The 23,106-nt window shown below is 39.1% G+C and overlaps 1 protein-coding gene across 2 annotated transcripts in view; it reads right to left on the bottom strand.

The window, feature by feature from the left end:
- The window catches only part of Diaph1 (diaphanous related formin 1), a 106,522-nt gene extending 83,544 nt beyond the window's left edge, over window positions 1-22,978 (bottom strand). The window contains exon 1 of one of the 2 annotated variants that reach the window (XM_004854287.4): window positions 22,719-22,978. In XM_004854287.4, coding sequence (XP_004854344.1) covers window positions 22,719-22,835 — 117 coding nt within the window. In that variant the 5' untranslated portion in view covers window positions 22,836-22,978. The remainder of the gene's footprint in view (window positions 1-22,718) is intronic. The other variant, XM_004854288.4, reaches the window with a different exon arrangement.
- Window positions 22,979-23,106: the final 128 nt, after the last annotated feature.

The following is a 23,106-nucleotide window of genomic DNA, read 5'->3' as shown; positions in this document are numbered from 1 at the left end:
AAACGGAAAGAGGCCTTTAAAAATCAAAAGAAAAATAATTTCCAACACACAATTCTATGCCCAATCAAGACTATCAATCAAATGTGACTAAAGAATAGACATTCTCATTCATTTAAGCTTTAAAAATGTTTATGCTCTCTAGGAATACTCCAGGAAGCTACTGTAGGATATGCTCCACCAAAATGAGCAAGCCAAGAAAGTGGAAAACATGAAATACAAGAAATAGATGACCTAATACATAAGAAGAGTAAAAGAAATCCCTAACTATAAAGATTCTGGGATGACTGCTCTATGACAGGCACAGAAAGCAACCAGCTAAAAGTTAGTGCCTGTGCTTATTAGCATGCTTGAGGCCCTGGGATCTATCCCAGCACCATAAATAAATGAATGAAAAAACTAACAAATAAATAAATGGAACAAAGAGACTTGGGCCAGACCCTTGAAGATCACGATCATTAGGATTTGCTTTTGTTCTGGTTTCTTCAACCTACAAACCTGAGCGAGCCTGATGCAGATTCTTGGCTTCTCTGGACCTTGTAAGTTTCTTCTCTTCTGTCTTTGCTTTACTACCTGGGTTATCAAGAACATTCACTCCACCCACAGAATTTTTCTGTTTTGACCTATTCAGAAGAGTTAAAGGTTGGCCATGCTCAGCTGAGAAGCAGAACAAAGTGAACTCTGCAACCATATTCCTGCTGGGTATCTAGTACTGGGGATTAACTGCGATTTTGCCAGATGGTCATCTGTGATGAACCCTGCTTCTTAGGACTCACTCATGATGTGGCCCACTGATATCCTTCCTCAGAAGAGGCTCTTGACTTTCTCAGGTAATCTAAAGGCAGACTATGGCTCAAAGATAGTATTCTGTTTTATTTCTCCACCTGACAATGCCAATAATACTGCTCTTTTTGCACATATTCTCAATTTTTGGTTGTTCCTCAACTTTTATAATTTGTCATTTATATACAAATAATTATTAATAAAAGCATACTTATTCTATAGAAGTTTTTATTTAATGGATTAGTAGATAAATGTCTAAAGGTCATTACCTGCTACAGGAAACTCAATAGAATTGCATGTATTAAGAGATTCTTCCCCAAGAGACTCTTGGTTTTATCAAATCTTATTTAAATCAACACAAATTGCTCAAAGGTACACTGCAGCAGAAGTAACAGCATCAAATACAAATACACTTGGTAAGGTACAGCTCTGCACTAACCATCAATCAACATAAAAATGAAAAGCTGTCCTCTTACTCCTCTTTCAGAGAGTGAGTCAGGTTCTGATCCAGTTACCACATCCTAATGCAATATGTGGTAAGATAAATCTTTTGATTACCATCTACAGGAAATTAGAAACTTCCTAGACAATTTATAGTTTGTAAGAAACAATAACAAAAAAAGTCAAAGAATCCCAAAGTATGCCCTCTGAAGCCAAACTAATAAAACTAAATGACTTAATGAGTTTGAAATATACCCTAATCAGTTATTATCATAATAAAGAGAAATGAACTTTAGTAGTTCTTTTGCATAACTTTGTTCTACTGGTAGTGGTTTTATGTATTAATACTTCAGCTTTTAAAGTGGGCCAATGGGATGAAACCTGACATCTTAAAGAGAGATGTTTGCCTAGTAATACAATTGCACTTACTGTAAACTCAAGGATATAATAAACTTGTATCCTTGGAACTGATTCACCTCTACTTGATTCTCTGAAATTTTTAAGTTTTCACTGTAATCAGAAAAAGGGCAATTACAGGTGACCTCTTGGCAAGAATGCTTCTGTAGCCAAGCAAAAGGTAATTACACAGTGTTCTTAGTGGCAGAGGTTAGCAGGGATCTAATAACAGAATATGACTAAACATTACTTTGAACACAGAGTACATTACAAAGTAAAAGTGTTTCCAATTCCTACCACCAAGCTTCGTGAGTAAAGCTAATCATGGACAGAAATTCACAAACCATGCTGCTAGCAAAGGAGAAATATAAACCCACAACTCTGCATCTCAGTACTTTCTAAAGATTTAATTCAGGCTAACTTATACCAAACAACTACAATTATATCTGAGTTCTTGGCTAAGTGAGTTCACCAACACAATAGCACAGCTGAACTCCACTTTGCCCCAACACCCTGTGATGATTCTAGATCCTCGGAACTATAGGTTTTCTTGTAATACTTATAATTAAAATGCAATACACTTAACTGCTTCACTATACTCAACTCCTACTTCTCTCTTTTCTGACATCTACCCCTGTTCATGGGCTAATTCAGAGTGAGGGACATATTAAGTGTGGTAGGTAGACTTCCAACATATCCCCTAAGATTCCTAGTCTGATGTATATACCCTGTATAACTGGCAGGACAGTGATTAGGTTACGTTACTACGGCAAACTGATCTTTAAGGAAGGAAAATTATCCAAATAGGCTGACCCAATCATGTGAGTCCTTTAAATCTAGAGGTCAGAGACATATGGATCCAGCATGCTATTCCTGGCTTGAAGACGGAGGGGGCCAAAGAAGAATAACAGGAAGCCTCAGGGTGCTGAATGCAGTCTCCAGATGACAGTCAGCAAAGAAACAGGGACTTTAGTCCCACAACTGCAATGGTCTGAATTCTTCCAACAACCTGAATGAGCTTGGAAGCAATTTTTTCCCCAGAGCCTCCACATGAGAACTTGGCTCAGTTCACATCTTGATTTCGGCCCTTTGATACTGAGAACCCAACCACAATGTCCCTGGCGGACTTTTGATCAACTGAATTGTGAGCTAATAAATGTGTTTTGTTTTAAACTGTTGAATTTGTAGTGATTTGTTGCACAGCAACAGAAAACTCCTACATTAAGGAAATTGCTAAAATCTGGAATTTGTCTAGATCTTGGGCTAAAAGGAAAAATATCACAAGTCCATAATCTTATTTCTGACATCCTATATATAAAACTACAACTATGGTTTTGAATAAATTGCTTTAATTCTTCAGGCTTGTTTTATTTAAAAAACAAAAACAACAACAACAACAAAACCGGACACATACCTCTTAGGACTGAAATCCTAAATACAATACTGTTGAGAGCTCCTTCTGTAAAGGTGATTGTGTTATTCTTACTACAGAAACACTTTTTGCAAAATACACACCTGAAGACTAGACTAGGTGGTGCTGCACACCAAAAATATAGCATAACAAAAGCCCTGTTCCTCGTCTACAGCTTAATTTTACACTTAGCTATAGTCAAAAGAACTAAAGGGCTCATCTAGGCTACATTCTAAATATTTTATATAAGATCCTTCTTAAAAGAGTATAACTGTTTCTGTGAACCAGATAGTAAGTTGCAAAAGACAAAAGACATGTTTTGTTCATTTGATATGCTCCAAACTTTAATAAATATTTTAAAAATTAGCATCACTAGGGCCGGGATTTAGCTCAGTGGTTCCACTGCCTACCTTGCAACCGCAAGGTCCCGAGTTTGATTCCCTGGTACCAAAAAACCCCACAAAAACAAATAAATAAAATTAGCATCACTGTAAGTTTATTAAAATCATCCTAAGCACAGTATATTCATTCATTCATTTATTCATTCATTCATTACTATTCAAACTGAGCAAAGTGGGCCGGGGATTTAGCTCAGTGGTTCCAGCACTTGGCTCACAAGCGCAACGTCCCAAGTTCGATCCCCAGTACCAAAAAAAAAAAAAAAAAAAAAACAACACACACAAACTGAGCAAAGTAAGAAAAGTTTCAGAAGGTAGATTATCTTTTTTGTGGTACCACAGATCGAACTCAGGACCTTGTGCTTGTGAGGCAGGTGGCGGAACCACTGAGCTAAATCTCATTTGACCCCGCTATTCCACTGCTGGGGATCTTCCCCAAAGAATTAAAAGAATCATACCACAGTGATATATGTGCACCCATGTTCATAGCAGAACAGTTTGTGATAGCTAAAACTTTGAAAAAGCCCAAATGCCCATCAACTGGAGGCTGGATAAAGAAAATGTGGATTTTTTATAAAATGGAGTACTACTCAGCCATAAAAAATGAGAAATTAGAGACATTTATAGCTAAATGGATGTACATTGAGGCAATCCTCTTAAGTGAAATAAACAGGACACACATGTATAAATACCGAATAGTTTCTCTGGCGTGAGAAACTGAAAGTGTAAATAAGGACTAAAATGTGAAATAGGAAGAAAAGGGGCAAAGGGGAAGGAAGTGGGAGGGGTAGGAGAAAGGAAAGAAGGGAATGGAATTAAATGAGAAAATGGAAAAATAGGAACAAAATCTTTGTAAATAGGGAGGAATGGAGGGGTTGAAGGGAGGGCTGGGCAAGGGTGAAAAATAAGAACCAAGAGAGACTATGTAAAGGTGCAAATTTCCAATGAGGAATGTCATTATATTGTATACCTAAAATGTACCAATGATTAGAATGAATAATCGATAATGCAAAATAGGAAGAAAAGGTCCAAAGGGGTACGGGTAGTGGGAGGGGCAGGGAAAAGGAAAGAAGGGAAAGGAAAAATGATGAGAAATGGAAAAAATGGAAATAAAGTCTTTGTAAATAGGGAAGGGTGGAGGGGGTGAAGGAAGGGCTAGGAATGGGGAAAAAATAAGAACCAAGATGCATCATGTAAAGGTACAAGTTCCCAATGAGAAATGTAATTGTGTTGTATACTTAAAATGTACCAATAAAAGAATTTTTTTAAAAATGTAAATGTACTGTATACCTAAAATGTACCAATAAAAGAATTTAAAATTTAAAAAAAAAGAAAAGTTTCAAATCAGGGCTATGATGGAACAATAAATATATAATTGTTAGGGACAGTAAACCAATAGACCAAACCTTTTTTTTTTCGGTACCAGGTATCGAACTTGGGTCCTTGCTCTTGCGAAGCAGGCAGAGAAACCACTGAGCTAAAACCCCAGCCACCTGCTAAACATATTTATGAGTTGTCCTTGAAGAAAATATTCAGCCAGGCTTGGTGGCACACGCCTGTAATCCCAGCACTGGGAGGTTGAGGCAGGAGGATCACTACAAGTTCAAGGCCAGCCTAGGCCAAAGAGTGGTTCAAGACTGGTCTGAACTACATAGCAATACCCTGTCTCCAAAACAAAAAACAAAGAAAGAGGGCCGGGGATTTAGCTCAGTGGTTTTGCCGCCTGTGCGCAAATGCAAGGACCAGAGTTCGATTTCCCCGTACTAAAAAAAAAAAGGAAAAGAAAAGAAAGAAAAAAATATTCAGTTATGGGACAGTATGTCACTTGGGGGAGGGAAGATCATCTATCTCCTTTGAAAAGGAATAAGGACTCAATAAAGATAAAGGTTATCTGTGGATTTTTTTTTTTTTGGTATTGGGGATCAAACTCCGGACCTTGTGCTTTCCAGGCAGGTGGCAGGACCACTGAGCTAAATCCCCAGCCCTCTATGGATAAAATTAAAAAGTGTCACATTGCAGCCAACAATTTCCTTTCAAATCCTAATACATCTACCCTGGAAAAACACGTAAAGCCTCTGTTGTAACATTCAGAATCATACACAACAGAGATCAGGGTCCAGTTCTGATTCATTTTTCTATTCTATCACAGGAACAACACTCAAGTCCTTAAGGTAATGAGGCAACTAGGGTTACAACATGGACTTGAATTCAATTATAAATTAGTCCTAATCTAGCTTTACCACAAAATTTACCACATTTCCACTAAAGGACAATAAGCTTTTAAAAATCTACCACAGTTTCAATCGTCCTATCTTTAAGACTACATTATCTCATAGGATTAGTGTGAAGAATAAATAATGAAATGGATACAAAGCACTTTGTTTTTCAAAGTGCGTTGTAAAAGTTAAATAATATATGATGATGGAACCACTGAAACTGGCTCACATCCCGTCTTCAATTCCCACTCCTTACAAAGAAGTGATTAGAATTGGAGAGAAGGAAATAATGGATAACTTTAAAAGCAGTATGAACATTCTCTTCCATTTTCAAGGAATGGCCCAAGAAGGACAGCAAATGAAGATCTTATCTCATCTACCACTTACAGAGAGACAAACCAGATTCTGAAATCACTACTTCCTGGTGCCTACAGTCTAAAACAGGGGTTATATAGGGTTGGAGCACATACCTCAAAAAAAAAAAAAAAAGAAAAAGGATACCTCAGAGGAAAGGAAGTGTAAAATTTTAAGACACAAAATGATAGACTGGAAAGCTAGAGAAGTTAAATGTACTTACGGAAAAAAAAGGCTAAAGATTACCTAACAGTCCCCAGAGGTGGAAGTGACAGATTCATGTCCTCCATGACCATCGAGGAAAAAATGCTGAAGGAGTAGGTAAGATTTAAGCAGCTTGTTCCTTTGGTTCCATACTGCCTCAGCAGCCACACTGCTAAACTCAGCACTGGAGAATAAAACTTCTTGGTTTCAGAGTAACTGAAGAGGGGGTGTGTGTGTGTGTGTGTGTGTGTGTGTGTGTGTAAACATCACACTCCATAAACATGTACAATTGTTAAGTCCATTATCTCAATAAAGCTGGGAGTGATAAATAAACAATAAAGTCATTAGATTTTATGAGGCAACAAATAGAACATAGTAGAAGACAGTGCAAAATCTTTCCTTCCTAATTAAAAGTTCTCTCAATCTACTCTGGGCTTCTAAAATCAGTATCTTTACCCTGAGTCCATCCAGGGAGCACTGAAAGATTCTAGGCATAGTCATGTCACTCACAAGTCAGAAATGAGCATTAAGTAATTGTAGCTCATTTCCTATTTCAATAATTTACTTATAAATGTGAAATAATTTACTTATTAACTCAAAACAACAACCTAATTTCCCTCATAACTGTCTAAAACAAACCACTGGTGAGTCTGCTTTCCATAAATATCATTTCTCAATTATAATTAAAACGGGGAAAAACTATCTTAGTATTAGGATTCGATAAGGGCCGGGGATTTAGCTCAGTGGTGCTGCCACCTGCCTTGCAAGTGCAACAAGGTCCTGCGTTCCATTCCCAGTACCAAATAAAACAAAATTTTAAAAAATTTAAAAAGTATTAAGATTCAATTCTCTAACAGGTCCAAAATGTTACTCCTCTAGTGGTCTAAGAAGGTAAGTTTTTGAGGAAAGGGGAAAAATAGCTTCTTGCCTCTACTCATCAGCTCATCTTTCAAAGCCCTGGAACTGGCTAGCCTACATCTGAGGTAGGTGACAGCTTAGAAGCAAGAAGGAAAGACCACTCTGGCTCATTAGTCCAGCACAGAGCAGGTGGAACCCAACTGGGGATACTGCATTCCTCCTACTAGTCTACATAGCCAACCTCCTGGACTCACTATAAGGCCCTCACAGCTTGGGAAAACAAGTTGTCAGTAAAGAAAGTGCTCAGAGTCTGGAAATTCTAGTTTCCTATCAAGTATGGGGCAGATGTACCCATCTTCTCTGCTGCTGGGAAAGAAGTAAAAGCCCAGCATGTATATCCTTCCTGTCATTTGGTGAGTGAAGAGTAAACAAAGTTTCCTTTCTTTCAAATATCCCAGGGTTTTGATAAAACTTTGGAATATACATTTAGAAAACAATATAATGTTAGCCTAGTTCTTGAGCTCCAAATACTGATGCTGTCTTCCTCGTTTTCTTAACGGGCTTCCCTCTTTACTGCCTGAGCTAAGAAAAGATTATAATACTGCTTTAAAAAAGGGGTGTTGTCCATTTAGAAACACTCAGTGACTCAGGAATGCTGTTTCCCAATTACCGTAGCAACTGTTTTCTCCTCACATGTTATGATGTGAGCAGCAGGACATCTACTCTTCCTCAAGGGTAGGCATGTATGTGACACACCCAAGGCCTAGCAGACAGGAAGTTTCTGCAGTCACTATCACTTCTACCTACGGGCTCTAAGTATGTGCCCATTTTAAATCCTATTCTCAAACTTCAATTCTAAATGATTGTTATACCTCTTTTTTCTATCCTCACATCATTCCTGAATGCCCAGAAATAATGATAGTGTACTGATGACACTGTACCTAATCCAAAAATTATACTGCTATTCAAAAAGCCAGACTTGCTCTTAGGAAACTACAGTAGTTTTCTGGCCTTGTACAAACGCAGAATAATTTTTTTTTTTTTGAGTCAGGGTCTCACTATGTAGTTTGGGCTGGCTTTGAACTAGGTAGTTCAGGTGATCCTCCTGCCGAAGCCTCCCAAATGCTGGGATTACAGGTGTACATCAGCATGCCCAATTCAGAATAGGATTTTATTTTGAGAAAATTTTAAGAGGAAGGGACAAAGGAGAGCCCAGGAATGAAATGAAACCTTATCACTTCTCTTACCCAGAAATATAAGCCAGAATTAAAGTCTGGACACTCCTAGTATTCAGACTGTATTAAGTTATGTTCTATAGAATTTTATGCTAAGGTACTTATACTCCAAAAAGATTTCTATATACCAAGTATTTTTCTCTTTGGTTCTAATTATTTAAAAATAAATTCAATTTTGAAAAATAAATTACTCTTTTTATACACATCTTAGGAAAAAACTATATAATTTTGTAATAAAAAGTACATTTCCATTTCAAATAAAAGTTTCAATTTCCAAAGATTACAGAACTGAGAAATATTTTTTACATAATTTCAAGGCAGAAAACAGCTGGGCATGGTGGTGCACCTCTAATCCTGGCACTCTGGGTGGCTGAGGCAGGAGGGTTGCAAGTTTGAGCTCAGACTTTGAATAACTTATTAAGAGCAGTCTCAAAATTTTAAAACAGGCTAGAAACATAGCTAAATGTTAAGGCTCTGGGTTCAATCTCTAGTACAAACAGAAAATATGTATAACCTATATAATGTTTTTAAAAATTCATGCATAGAGACAATGGTTAGAGTATTCAAATACTATGTGAAATAAAAATGAGAAACAGAAAACTGGGGTTCTCAGACACTGTTCTGAAAACATATGTATGTTAAAAAATCATTAGCATAGCATATAAAAGTAACATTCTAGCTCCCACATTCAAAATATACAACCATATTTACTCTTCTCCACTAGTACTATCTTTTTGGTTGTTTTGTTTTTGAGACAAGGTCTCACTAGTTCAGGCTGCTCTTGAACTCACTGTGTAACCCAGGCTAGCCTCAAATTTGTCCTGCCTCAGCCTCCTGAGTGCTGGGATAAGAGGCATGCATCACCACGCCTGACTCACAATCTTTAAGGAAACATGCTGGCAAGTACAATTACAAAATTTAGGAGTGATAATCCAATGTGAGGAAGAATTCTGAGTAGTTAGTACAATCTTAAACCTAGCCCACCTAATTATATGACTTTGAGCAACTTAATACCTCTATGTCCTCCTCATTTTAAGAGGAACCTGGGATAAGTCATTTCTAAGAGCCTGTAATCCTGGCACTTGGAGGTCGAGGCAGGAAGATCATAAATTCAAGGCCAGCCTGGGCTACATAAAAAGTTCGAGGGTAGCCTGGACTACACAGACCATGTCTCAAAACATCAAAAGACAAAAAAAATCATTTCTAGGATCTCTTAGACCCCATAAGAATTGCACTTAGTTACTACTGTTCTTTTTCAGGGTTCCCCAAAGTCTGCTGCTTGCATGATAATACATATCCTACAGTGGTTTCTCACCACTTCTTCTTGTGGTTTCAATCACAGGAAACAGACGTCACCCATGGGCCTAGAAGTAAGTAACGAACAAGCCTTGGCGGATATAAAGAGCTGCCAACTAAGATCAACTCCTATTTTTTTTTTTTTTTTTTTGGTACCAGGGATCAAACTCAGGTCCTTGCGCTTGCGCAGCAGGCAGCGAAACCACTGCCAACTCCCACTTTTTAAAAATACAAGAACCAAGAAATCACTAGAGACCTCTATGGCCTGGGGAGCGTTGATACACATCTCTCACAAAAGCTAACAAAATTAAAAATATCTCAGTAGGCCCCATGCAAGATGAAGTAATTTTAGAATAGTCCGAAACTTTGTGCTTCTATGGCTATGAAGGAACTCCACAGCTAAGGATGGGTATATTACGTGTTTAAGAAAAAAATGGTACACACCTATCATGACTACCATTTTTTGTGAAGAACCAAACATTATAGTATCCCAAGGACATGAAAATTCAACCTTGTCCTCTTTATAATACTGTACATAAACTTTTCTGTAGCCATGAAAGACTATATGTAATACTAATAGACCCAAATAACATGGGGACTTAGCAGTTATTCATTTTAAATGTATGCTAATCTCTAGAGCACTGGGCTAAATACTGCTTTCATCTATAATAGTAACTATTGGCAGCCCTGTACTTTGTAAAATAATGCAGAGATTTTTAATCCTACAAAAATGTTCTTTCGCTGGGCATGGTGACCCACGCATATAATCCCAGCACTTGGGAGGCTAAGGCAGGAGGATTGCCCCAAGTTCGAGGCCAACCTGGGCTACGTAGTGAGTTCAAGACCAGCCTGGACTACATAGAGAGACCCTGTCTAAAAGAAACAAACATGTTCCTTCATTAAACACAACACAAAACTATAAGATACTATCTCCACAGATACATTAATAATCTTTTTTGAACACAGAACTCTTATGGTTGGGGTAGTTACACTAGCAGTTCTCTCGCCTCACAGTTACCTTGGTGAGAGCACTAATATTTTCAAAAATGCCCATCTCCTAAATTAGACCATGGAAATGGAAAGCCTTGAAAATAATTACAAGATTCCAAGGCTAACATCGAAACTAAGTTATATAAAAGGATATTGCTAACATGAGCTAAACACTAACACTGCTGTTAGGAACCTTACAAGCTAGAAGGAAGATAAGCCCTCAAAACAAGATATAAATATATATCTTCGCCTTCAAGAAAGTCTAAAGAACACTTCAAATAAGCCTGCAATCAAAAGCTAAACTGCACCATACTGAGAACATTTAGAAGAACATTTGGGCTCAAAGACAGGTTTAGATTGTTTCCGCAATGGCATTATCCATCAGTCTACATTTGGTTAGACACCTTTACATTTGATCTTAGCCAAAAGGCTGAGACGCAATGGTTAGACACCTTTAGATCCAGTTGAAAAGTCAAATTTTTAAAATATAGATGAATCTCTGAAAGTTTGAAAATATGGATGTACAACATTGATAAAGATTGGAAATCAAACACGTTTAACTCTAAAACTCCATCTTGATAGCAGAAACGATTTGCTGGAACACTCATCATAACATTAACCTACCTTGTTCATGTTCTTAGGTAATCCTGAATAATTTACTATCACCGCCACACTTCACATGGCCCAGAGTTGGCATCAACATGCACCATGTGTTACAAAGTACTAATTTTCAGCCCTGCTTTCCACTGGTTTTCACAGAAAGAAAACCGAAAAGCCCTTGCCGGGGTAAAATTATCTCTTAAAGTGGTTTTATCTTTCTTAAATGATTTATCTCCCACTAATCATTGTGACTGCTGTAATCAGACCATTTCTCTACTACCATCACACATTTATACCTAAGCCTCTGTTCACCCTCTCCCCACCTCACAAAATCCTTCCCTCTCTATACTGCCAATCCATGGCTTTCCTTCCAGGACCAACCATACCCAACCCCGTCTTCTATGAAGCTAATTAACACTGTCTAAAATTACACTAGATTACTTACAAAATTTGGGACATTAGAACAGACTTTGTAAATGATTCACAGTAACACCCTAATTTTACAACAGAGTTAAAGACCACAAAAAGTGAAGCGACTTGGGCAGGTTATGTAGCTCAGTGGTACAGCACTTGCCTAGCACACTTCAAACCTTGAGTTCAATTCCCAGCACTGGGGGGAAAAAAAAGTGAAGTGACTTGCCCAGAGTTTATACAAACTAATTAGTACCCACAACTAAGTATCAATATATGGAAATACTGCAGAGGGAGTGAGAAATAAGGATCTAGTTCTAGGCCTAGTCACTTGCCTAGACTAACTTTTGGGGAGTGGGGGGTGATGTAGGGTCTCACTAGGTAGCCAGGTTGGCCTCAAACTTGCACCCTCTTCTCCCAGGACCCTAAGTGCTGGGATTACAGGCATGTAGCACCATGCCTGCCTCTATGCTAACATTTCTTAATCTATAAAAATAAAGGGGTTGCCAGGCATGGTGGCTCACACCTATAATCCCAGCACTCCTGAGACTGAGGCAGGAGGATTGCCATGAGTTCGAGGCCAGCCTGGGCTACATAGTGAGGTCAAAGCCAACCTGGACTACATAGCGTGACCCTGTCTCAAAAAATAAATAAATGAGTTAAATTAAATAATTTTAGGATGCTTTTCACTTGAAGCATTCTAAGATTCTGAAACTTGGGTTTTCTGACTCTCAATCCAATAATCTTTCCATTTAATGCCCTCACTTCTCTGAATTTCTACAGTGTTTAAAATTTATGCTCAGATCCTAGAGCTTTTTCTACCTATCCTGATATAGATACAGCTGAGACTAGAGTCTCTTTAAAAAAGCAAGGACTAAACTTGATATGATAATCACATGACTTCTTGATCAGACTTTGGATCCAGGGTAGATCCAAACTATTTTCTAGTCCTCACCACCAGATATACAGAAAATCCTAGTCCCAGGTACTTAGATCTTTACAGCAATATCTTAATTATTAACTACAGGCAAATAACTGCCAGGTCTAAAGAACAAACTTCAGCAGTCCCCAGACTCAGAAGAAATCCTGGAATTACTAGCTATTTGCAATTCTTATGGTCAAATTTTAGGGCCACAAAGAGGTCTTTAAAAATACCAAACACAGAGCCAGGGATTTAGCTCAGTGGTTCTGCTGCCTGCCTCGAAAGTGCAAGGACCCGAGTTCGATCTCCGGTACCAAAAAAAAAAAGTAAAAACACCTTAAAAAGGGCTGGGGATGTAGCTCTCTGTGAAGGCCTTGGGTTCAATTCTCCCAAGCATGTTCCCTGGTACCAAAAAAATGAAAAATAAAAATACTAAATACAAACACAAAGCATAAAGACACTAACTATACAGATGGTCTCAGCACAACTTCCTTCTCCCTATGTATGTCACCACCACTTGCTGCTCTCAGCAATTTAACAATTACAACTACTGAACAGGTGACGATATTAAAGCCGTTCTGCTTACAAAGCAGGCAAGGTACTTTAAAAAATAATAACTTACACAACTGCTTAATAACTCATGAGCCAAAGGAAAGATAGGTTTTGCCTGTGCTGTAATAGCTACTTTTTCATGCCTAAGATAAGAAAGGTTTAATTAAGACTCTTTCCAATAGCTTCAAAGTCTAAATTACTAAATGCAAAAAGCATTTAGACATTTAGCCAATGTACATTGTCTGTCTAAACCCAGTACTGTACTTCCTTCCCAATGGAACTCTAGGAGAATACAGTTCTAACAGACTACAGATGACCAAAGGACTTTAAAGGATACCACCTAAATTTTCTAAGAAATTTCTAGGAGTGAATACTTTTTTATACCATGGCCACAAAAAGTGGACACACGTACACTGTCATTATAATGAGAATAAGTGTATGAGTTTTTGGGGTTTTTTTGGTACCGGGGGTTGAACTCGGGACCTTGTGCTTGTGAGGCAGGTGCTGGAACCACTGAGCTAAATCCCCAGCACTAGTGTATGAGTTTTTTAATAAACTAGACCTAGGTTTGAATCCTAGCTCTGCCATTTGCTAGTTCTATGTCCTCAAATAGGTTGCTTGAGCTGGTTTAATCACCTATAAAATGGAAATAATAATACTGGTACCTATTTTATAAGGTCAATATAGACATTAATGAAATACTGAATCTAAAGTTTTTTTAGCTTTAGGGATATAGTAAGCATGCAATAAACAGCTGCTATTATTACTGTGACTGTTATTACTACTTCTTATCCTTACAGTCTAGAATGCATTAATATTCCTTAAACGTAAGGATGCTAAACACTCATTAATATTTAGAGATAAGATTTATTGCTACCAAACTTGAAAAAATTGCTTCCAGGACAAATAAAATCTCAAAAGGTTAGAATGTTCTATCTTGTCTACAAGAAAAAATTTATATCCCAAAGTAAACATGAAAAATAACTCACATATCACTAGTGGAAAACAAGCAAATTTAAAAGCTAAATCTATAAAACTTTTAGAAGAAAAGAGAAAATCTGGGGACTGTGATTTTAGCAAAGATTTTTGAACACAAAAAGCAAAAATGAAAAACTATGGACTTAATGAGGGCATGGAATTTAGCTCAGTGGTCCTACTGCCTGCCCTGCAAACGCAAGGACCCGAGTTCGATCTCCAGTACAAAAAAAAAATTTTTTTTAATTTTAAAAAAAGAAAAGAAAAGAGAAACTACGGACTTCATCAAAATTAAACACTTTCATTCTTTCAAAATATATTGTTAAGAAAATGAAATGGAGCCAGGCATGGTAGTGTATGCCTGTAAATACAGCCCTCTGGGAGGCTGAAGCAGTAGCATCACACATATGAGAGCACCCTGGGCAACTCAGTGAGACCCCGTCTCAAAATAAAAAGTAAAAAAACTTGGGGCTGGGGATTTAGCTCAGTGGTTCTGCCGCCTGCCTCGAAAGCGCAAGGACCCGAGTTCGATCTCCGGTACCAAAAAAAAAAAGTAAAAACACCTAAAAAAGGGCTGGGGATGTAGCTCTCTGTGAAGGCCTTGGGTTCAATTCTCAGTACCACCAAAAAAAAAAGAAAAGAAAGAAATGTGGTTAAGACAGAGAAGGAATAAAAACTTACAAAACATATTCAACAAAAGACTTGTATTATCTAGACTATAAGAAAAAATTTAATGCACAAAAATCTTGAATAGATGCTTCAAGAAAGATTTTTCTTTAAAAAGGACATGAAAAGATGCTCAACATCACTAGAGATTTGCAAGTTAAAGCCACACTGATATATAACCACATAATCACCACTATGACTAAAATTTAAGATTAATCAAAGGAAGAGTTGGCAAGGAGCTAGAATTCTTATACTGTAATTGCTGATAGGAATGTAAAATGGCACAACCATTTTGGAAAACAATTTGGCAATTTATTTAAAAATTAAACACATATCTAATATACAGCCATCATTCCATTCCATGATATTTACCCTAGAAAAACGAAGACGTATATCTAATCAAAAACTTGCACATGAACGTTCACTACAAAAAAAGGTCCAGGGGCTGGGGATTTAGCTCAGTGGTTCTGACGCTTACCTCGAAAGCAAAAGGTCCTGAGTTCAATCCCCGGTAGCCAAAAAAAAAAAAAAAAAAAAAAACAAGGTCCAAAAGTGGAAACCATTGAAATGTCTATCAATAGGTAAACAAATAAAAAACCATGATAAATCCATACAATGTAATACTACTCAACAATAAAAAGGAACAAACGACTGCATACCTGAGATCCCAGGACTCTAGGAGGATTGTTCGTTTGAGCCCAGCCTAGGCAACTTAGTGATTTAGTGTAACTCTGTCTCAAAATAAAAAATTTAATATGTGCTGAGGAGGTAGCTCAGTACAAAGGCTTTGGGCTCAATCTCTAGTACTGAAATAAAAAAAAAAACAACACCTATACTTAAGCAAATCAGTGTTTACCTAGGGATGGAAGAACAGGGAAGGGGGATAGAGGAGTGAGAGGGAGAGATTACGAAAGGTAAAGAGAAAATTTTTGAGGGTAATGGACATATTCATTATCTTGACTGTGGTAATGGTTTCACAAATTGTCCACTTTAAAGATGTGCAGTTTACTGTATGCTAATTAAACTTTGATGAAACTGTAAAAAATGGGAAGTGAGGGTACTTTACTCGGTCCTAGTTAGGACATTAGGGGGGAGGGACAGATATATCTGAGATGTAAGGCCAATTACCAAGATACACTCCTGTTTTCTGTTGACCTTGAGATCACAGATGGTTTGTAAATCAGCCTTGGTTAGGTCCTTAAAGTACATTAAATCTTAAAAGAAAATCATATGCCTTCACACAGCACTATAACATAGGAAATAAGTCACAGAATCAGAAATTCAGAAAAATAATCTCAGACACCATAAATTCTACCTGTATTTGCTACCCTAACAAAATGCCCAAATAGCTGTTGCCTTTAGCCTCCACATGCTAAGCACACACTCTGTCACTGATCTACTCCCTCAACCCCCACGTGTTTTTAAAAATTTAATTTCAGTATGCTTATTCCCCTTTGTATCCCTGTCTGTTTCTTCTTCTTTTTTTCTTTTTTTTTCTTTTTTGGTACCAGGGATCAAACTCCGGTCGCAAGCGGCAAAACCACTGAGCTAAATCCCCGGCCTGTGTCAATCAGGCCAGCCTTGAATTCACTACGAATCAAGACTGGCCTCAAACTGATGATCCTCCTGCCTCAGTCTCCCAAGTGCTGGAATTACAGGTGTGTGCCACCATACCCAGCTATCCTCCTTCTTGAGGAAAAGAAATATAAATGATATTTGAAGGGCAAACTGACTTCCTAACTGTCACAGAGCCAAGCAACAGAGAACCAATTTCTTCAATCTTTTCCCTCACATTCTTAGTTTCTAGCATACCTGTTCCTCTTATAAAATCCCCTTCTACTACTCTCCAAATCCTAAAATTTACATAAGGAAATGCAAAATCCAAAATTTGTTTCTCTTCCTTCATTTATTCAATTTCCACCTCCTAGATCCTTGATGTTTGCAACCTACAATTGCAAAAAGTAACTGATACACTGAGTGGGTATTTGGGCTTCATAACATTGAAAGTCTCTTCTAGCTCTAAAATTTTAAGGCTACCATTCACAGCAAGCTTTAATAATGAATGGAAGTAAGAATCTCAAAGTTGACAGAATAATGATGCACCCAATTATCCTGTAGTCAATAGTAAATTCATTAAAATATTTAGTCCTGAAAGGCTGGGGATTCTGCTCAATGGTGCCACGCCTCCTCACAAGCACAAGGTCCTGAGTTCGGTCCGAGGTACCACAAAAAAAAAAATTTAGTCCTAATATTTGTCTTTTTTTTCAGTATTCCTTTTACAGTATATTTCCTTAAAAAGAGTTCCTGTATTCTAAAATTTGTTTGTAGCCAGATGGGAGCCAGCACAACTAACTGCATGCCTGTAATCCCAGCACCCTAGGAGGCTGAGACAGGATCACACTTTTGAGCCCAGTCCCTTAGCAACTTAGAAAAGCCCCATCTCAAAATAAAAAGTAAAAAAAAAGGCCTGGGAACATAGCTCAGTGAAAAGATCCCGGATTCAATTCTCCACATCTCAAAACAAAAACAAAAAACAAACCTGTGATTGTAAAAACAACAACAAAAAGTTAAGACAAGGAGACTACTCAGTGATTGAAATATACTTTACTTTTTTTTTTTCCAATTTAAACTTTGAGGTTTTAAGAAATTTTAGTGTCAACAGCTTCTGACCCAAAGCCTGGCTGTGCCCAAACCAGCACCTACTGAAGCAAGTAAGAAATAAAAACAGAGATGACAGCAGTAGGGAAAGGGGAGAGTGTGGCTTTGTCTCAGCTGACCCTAATGAGGGGTAAACAACCAATGCTCCCCTGACCCTGCACACTCATGGGATTAAACTCAAGGCCTCTGCACTAAGCTACACCCCCAACCTTTTTAAATTTTTTGTTTTGAGACTAAATTGCCCAAGCTGGCTTTGATTTTTCTTTTCTTTCTTTTCTTCTTCTTTTTTTTTTTTTTTGGTACCAGGAATCAAACTCAGGACCTTGCGCTTGCTAAATCGCTGGCCCTGAACTTTCAATACTGCCTCAGCCTCCTGAGTAACTCGGATTATAGACATGCATTACTGCCCAGGCTTCCAATGCTGCTACTTTACAGGTAGCAAGAGGTGTATTTTTTCCTACTGCTTTCAAACAAAAGTAAGCAAAAATAGAAAGCTCAACATAAAAAATAAAAATACTTAAGTAAAGCAAAGTTACTTTCAAAATGAGAAAGGTTTATATAAGTCATAACTATTTTCAGCTACAAAGACATAAAATGGGAGAAACGACCACCTACCTAACTCAAACTCTTTAATGCCTTGTGGATCATGTTTATTAATAAACATGATTTTTGTTTGTTTTTTGAGACAGGATCTCGATATGTAGTCCAGGCTAGCCTTGAATATAAACATGATCTTTAACTTGTTCTTCTTCTTTTTTTTTAAACAGTCTTGCTGTGTAGCCCAGGCTGGCCTCGAACTCACGGCAATCCTCCTACCTCAGCCTCCCAAGTGCTGGGATCACAGGTGTGCGCTACCACATTCAGCTTTTAACTTGTTCTTCCAAATCATATGTGTCATATAAGTTTATCTTTTAAGCTTCTATTGTATTCCCCTGAAGAGATAACACTGCCCAAGAATAACCTGACCATCCATCTGTATAATACCCCGAGGACTTTCAGGGTTAACAAAAAGTTATTCCACCTTATGAGGCATAAAATAAGTCTATTCTGGGGGCTGGGGATTTAGCTCAGTGGTGCCGCAGCCTGCCTCGCAAGCACAAGGTCCTGAGTTCGATCCCTGGTACCCCACCCCCCCAAAAAATAACTGAAGTCTAAGAGGAAATGTATGATAGGAAACATTTGCACCCTCCTCAGTCCTGCTAAAATAAGTCTATTATGAACCATGTGCTCATCAAAAAAATTAAATCATTCCTCATTTATTACTGTTTTCTTAGCTTTTTAAACATACATAGAACCTACAGGTCATTAAATTTTTGGCCTTTTTTTTTTTTTTTTCGCACTACCGGGGATTAAACCCATGGCCTCTGCACTGAGCTACATCCCTAACACTTATTATTTATTAATTTATTTATTTATTTATGTGTGCATGCATGCACTACTGGTGACTGAACTTAAGGATTCATATATGCTAGGAAAGTGCTACAACCCCAGCCTCTAGCCCTTGTTTTATTTATTTCTGGGACAAGGACTCACTAAATTCCCTGGGATGGGCTCAAACTTGCAATCCTCCTGCCTCAGCCTTCTGGGTTTAGAGGTGTGCCACCACACTTAGCTTTTCAGTGCTTTTTTTTTTTAGTAACCCCAACATTTACCTAATCTCCCAAATCTAAGACATTTCTTCAATTCTACCTTTTTTGAGAAAGAATTTTCTTTTGAGACAAGTACATGTAATAATACCAAGTGGACCTGTGGGCTATCTTTAAACACAAGGCAACAAGGGTAGAAATTTTTAAAATATTTTATCATCTCAAACATCTCAGTAATATTCCTTAGGGTTCTCTACACTTTCCAAACTAAATAATCCCTGTGTCTATTACCTTTCCAAAAAAATATATTTGAATAAATCTCTCTGTATATTTCTCAGTTTTCTGCCACCTTTTGGATAGAAGTTAATGTCTTCGTGAGCCAGGTGTGGTGGCATACACCTGTAATCATGGCTCTTGGGAGGCCAAGGTAGGTGGATCACCATGAGTTTGAGGCCAGCCTGAGCTATATAGTGAATTCAAGGCCAGCCTGAACTACACAGCAAGACTCTAAAAAAAAAAGTATCTTGTTGAAGAGACAAACAGGAAACTGCAAGGACAACTCATTTCATATTCTCTACATTTCCTATTATCCCCTTAAAATTCTGCAGAGCATTCTTTACCTTTTTTGCTGTTGTTGTTGTTGGTACCGGGGATCAAACTCGGGACCTTGCACTTGTGAGGCAGGTGCTGGAACCACTGAGCTAAATCCCCAGCCCTATTCTTTACCTTTAAGTGCTCTCATTTTGGTCAGGAATCTACAAATAAACATTTATACTCTCATTATTACTTTGCTTTTAGAAGAGTGTAAAACTGCAACATAATAATTCAACATAGGCATCTAAAATTAATCAAGATTTTAAAAATTATCTGTTCTCTCTAATTTGTACACTAAAATTCATGTTTTACAAAGTTATATTTATTCCCATCTGAATTGAGAAGCAATATTCTCTTGGGATGTGTCAATTTCTCAATAACATGAGAAGGCATGCAGTCTACTAAATGCAAGGATACTCTGCAGCCTCCTAACATCTTGGCTGTACTTCATCAATCCCCTTACATGTATTTCAGAAATCAGTCTATTTGATATTCACATTCATCATTGCTGAAAAGTCAAAAATACTGTTAGAATTTTTGTTTTCCTCCATCTACAGGGAATCCTAAAGGAATGGGAATAATGCTAAAGAAGCAATAAACTCAAGGCCCAGAAGACAGACTCATGAAGAACCAAGGGGGATTATTAATTACCAGGCTGCCTGGCTTCAGCCACTCATGTCAGTATCTCTAACAATCTTGGGCAACTTAGGAGCTCTGCATTCTTATCAGTTGATCTGTACTAAGAACCTACAGAAGGCCAGAAAGGTATGTTAGCATCAGCTACAGACCGTAACCCCTCAAGTGCAAACAACATTGGAGTACACTTAGTCCAAAAAGTGCATATTTATAAAATGCATTCTTAATGGCATTCCAGAGGACACACTTAAGAAGGTGGAGTAGGCGAAAGAGCTTTGAGTTTGGTTTTAGCCTGCAGTTCAAGAAAACTAAGCCATGGGTAACAAAAGCACACCAGCAATCTCACCCACTCCACCCACCCACGTATACATACACAGACACACAAAGAGAAGTGGATTGCAGTGCTCCTCCTCATCTCTCATTTCCACAGTAATAAAAAAAAGCATGACAGAGAAGATTCTGACGCCGTGAGGTAGACTGGGAAGTAAGGGGTTAAGCAGTACTAACTTTCCTGGAAACCTTCCAATTCCCTAGGTGCTAATGCAATTCTTCTCACTACTGTAACACTTAGTTTAAAAAAATTCAGCAGGGTAGGGGTTAAGACCAACAACACCTCAGAGGAAAAAAAAAAAGAACTTGGTTAAATGCCACCCTCTTTAAAGCAAATATGAACAACTCTGAGCCAAATCCATTCAGCATATACAAGACCACATGGACATGCCAAAAAACAGGTGAAAGAAATCTGAGTTCCCTCAGGTTTCTCACCTTACAGCACCGTAGACTTACACAGATTTCACAAATTTGTGAAACTCGTGTTACATAAAATAAAAGTATGCATAAAAGTCTACCTAAGATTTAAAAAACAGTAACAAGTCATGAAGGTCACTACAAATCAGTAAGAATAACTAGAATTTGGACGAAGAAGGTCAAACAGTCCCCATGGAAACAAAACCCAAAAATACACAAACAGAAAAGGACACAGGACACAGGACAAGTTTTAGAAGGAAAGCTCTCTAACTAGAGGGTCAATTCTTACTCTAAAGAAACAGAGAAAAATGTTGCTTTAGTCATCACAGGGGGATAGGGTGTCACTATTAACCCTGTATTTGTGAAAAAAAAGGTGTTCACTAGATAAAAACAGGCAGTTAGTGACAGCCTGTACGTCACTGGAAAGGTCAGTCCAGGAGCACCTGGTCTTGCTAGAAATAGGTGGCAAGAGATGAGTCACTATTTTATTTCTGCTTAAGTATGTGCCACATCCCAACCCTCCAGGTCACAAAACATTTTCTTTCTGTTTCCATCATTTTATCAATTTGCTACTCCAAACTTGTGGAGTAGAGTCACAATACTGGGGGCTGGGGCCAAGAGAAAGCAAGAGGTAAGTTACAAGTCATGTGGTTGTTAGAGATACTAAGGTTGCCACATAAGTACCTGGAAGAGAAGACTAAGTAAATAATTAGTCAACAACTAGCAAATGATAAGACCAAAACTCTTTTCCTCTCTTGAACACGGCTCAGTATCTTTCAAAGTTCTTATGGTAAAAAGCAAATACCTCCCCAGAAGAGTAAGAAAGATCTGAGATGGGCAAAAGGTAGTAAAACATAATAGAGCTACATGAATATTAATATTCCCTCAGACTTGGAAAATTAGCACCTGAGAAAAAGGGATGTCAGTAACCTCAGGACACAGGAGGTAGAAGAGGAATGGAGGAGATGGTTATCATAAGAAATGTATGAAAAGCAGTTCAATTACTCATACACTGCTGCGACTTGAAGTCTAACTTCCTCCCCATGGGGAGGTTTATCACCATCCTGGGTCAAGAAGGGCATAATTATGAGAGAAGTTCTAATCTCCTGAAAAGTGACAAGCAACAGGGCAAAGACATAGATTCTCTGGATAAATAGTAGGAAACCAATCCGGACCGGGGCAGGAACCCCTCTACGTAATCACAAGGACAAACGTCCAAGGGAGGAGAGGAGGCAGGGCTCAAGTCAGGTAACATTCCTGAGGGGAAGGATTATCAGGTGACACCGGGCGGAGGGCCGGGAGGGGGACGGGGACGGGCCAGGAGGAAAGTTAGCAAGCAGGTGAAAGAGCTCAATCATGAGGAAGTAACCTTAGGAGAAGAAAATAAGAGAATATCAAAAATGGGGTAAAGATATGAAGAGAAAATGGATACAGAAGAGCACAGGGGACCAAAAAGAGAAGACGTGTTTGGGTACTAGAGGCAGAAGAAAGGAAGTGTGGCTGAGAGGCGGCGGGGCCCTGGGGGCGGCAGGACTGAGCCTGTGGGCTGGGGTGAGAGGGACGCCGCGAGGGTGCCGGGGCATAGCCAGGTGGGACTTGGGGCTTCCCGAGGTCCGGAGAGGGAGGATGTCAGGCTGCGGAGCCAAGGACACAGCGAAACCAAGCGGGGAGGCGCGGGGACGGCTCCCTAGAACCCCGGGCGGGCGTCCCCGGGACCGCCGGCGAGGGTCTCCGGAGCCCAGAGCGTGGCTATCGGGCCGCGCCGAGGGAGCGGGGTGGGAGGGACACTCACAAATTTCTTGGATTTGCCGCCGTCGCCGCCCGTCGCAGGCAGCTCATCCGGGCTCCGGCCCTTCTTCTTGTCCCGGGTCCCGCGGCCGGGCCCCTGGCTCCCACCGGAGGGCTCCATGTCCCGGTTCGCGCCGGCCAGTGACCCCGCGCGTACAGCGCTCCTACACTGCTCCCGCCCGGCCGCTCCGCGCCAGCCGCCACCGCCCAGCAGCGCTTCAGCCGGCCGCCGCGCCCCGCCTCATTAGCATGCCGAGCTGCGCGCGCCTCATGAATATACAACGGCGACGCCTCGCTCCCGCCCGCCTGCCCCACTTCCGCCCGGACCCGGAGCCCCTACCAATGGGGGGTAAGGGAGGGAGTGGAGGGAAGCCGCGGAAGCGCGCTACCTG

Source organism: Heterocephalus glaber, unplaced genomic scaffold (assembly GCF_053883595.1).
Source record: "Heterocephalus glaber isolate CG9 unplaced genomic scaffold, H.glaber_assembly_v1.0 deba00001463, whole genome shotgun sequence".
NCBI classification, from domain to species: domain Eukaryota; kingdom Metazoa; phylum Chordata; class Mammalia; order Rodentia; family Bathyergidae; genus Heterocephalus; species Heterocephalus glaber.
This window is presented reverse-complemented; position numbering and strand designations above follow the sequence as displayed.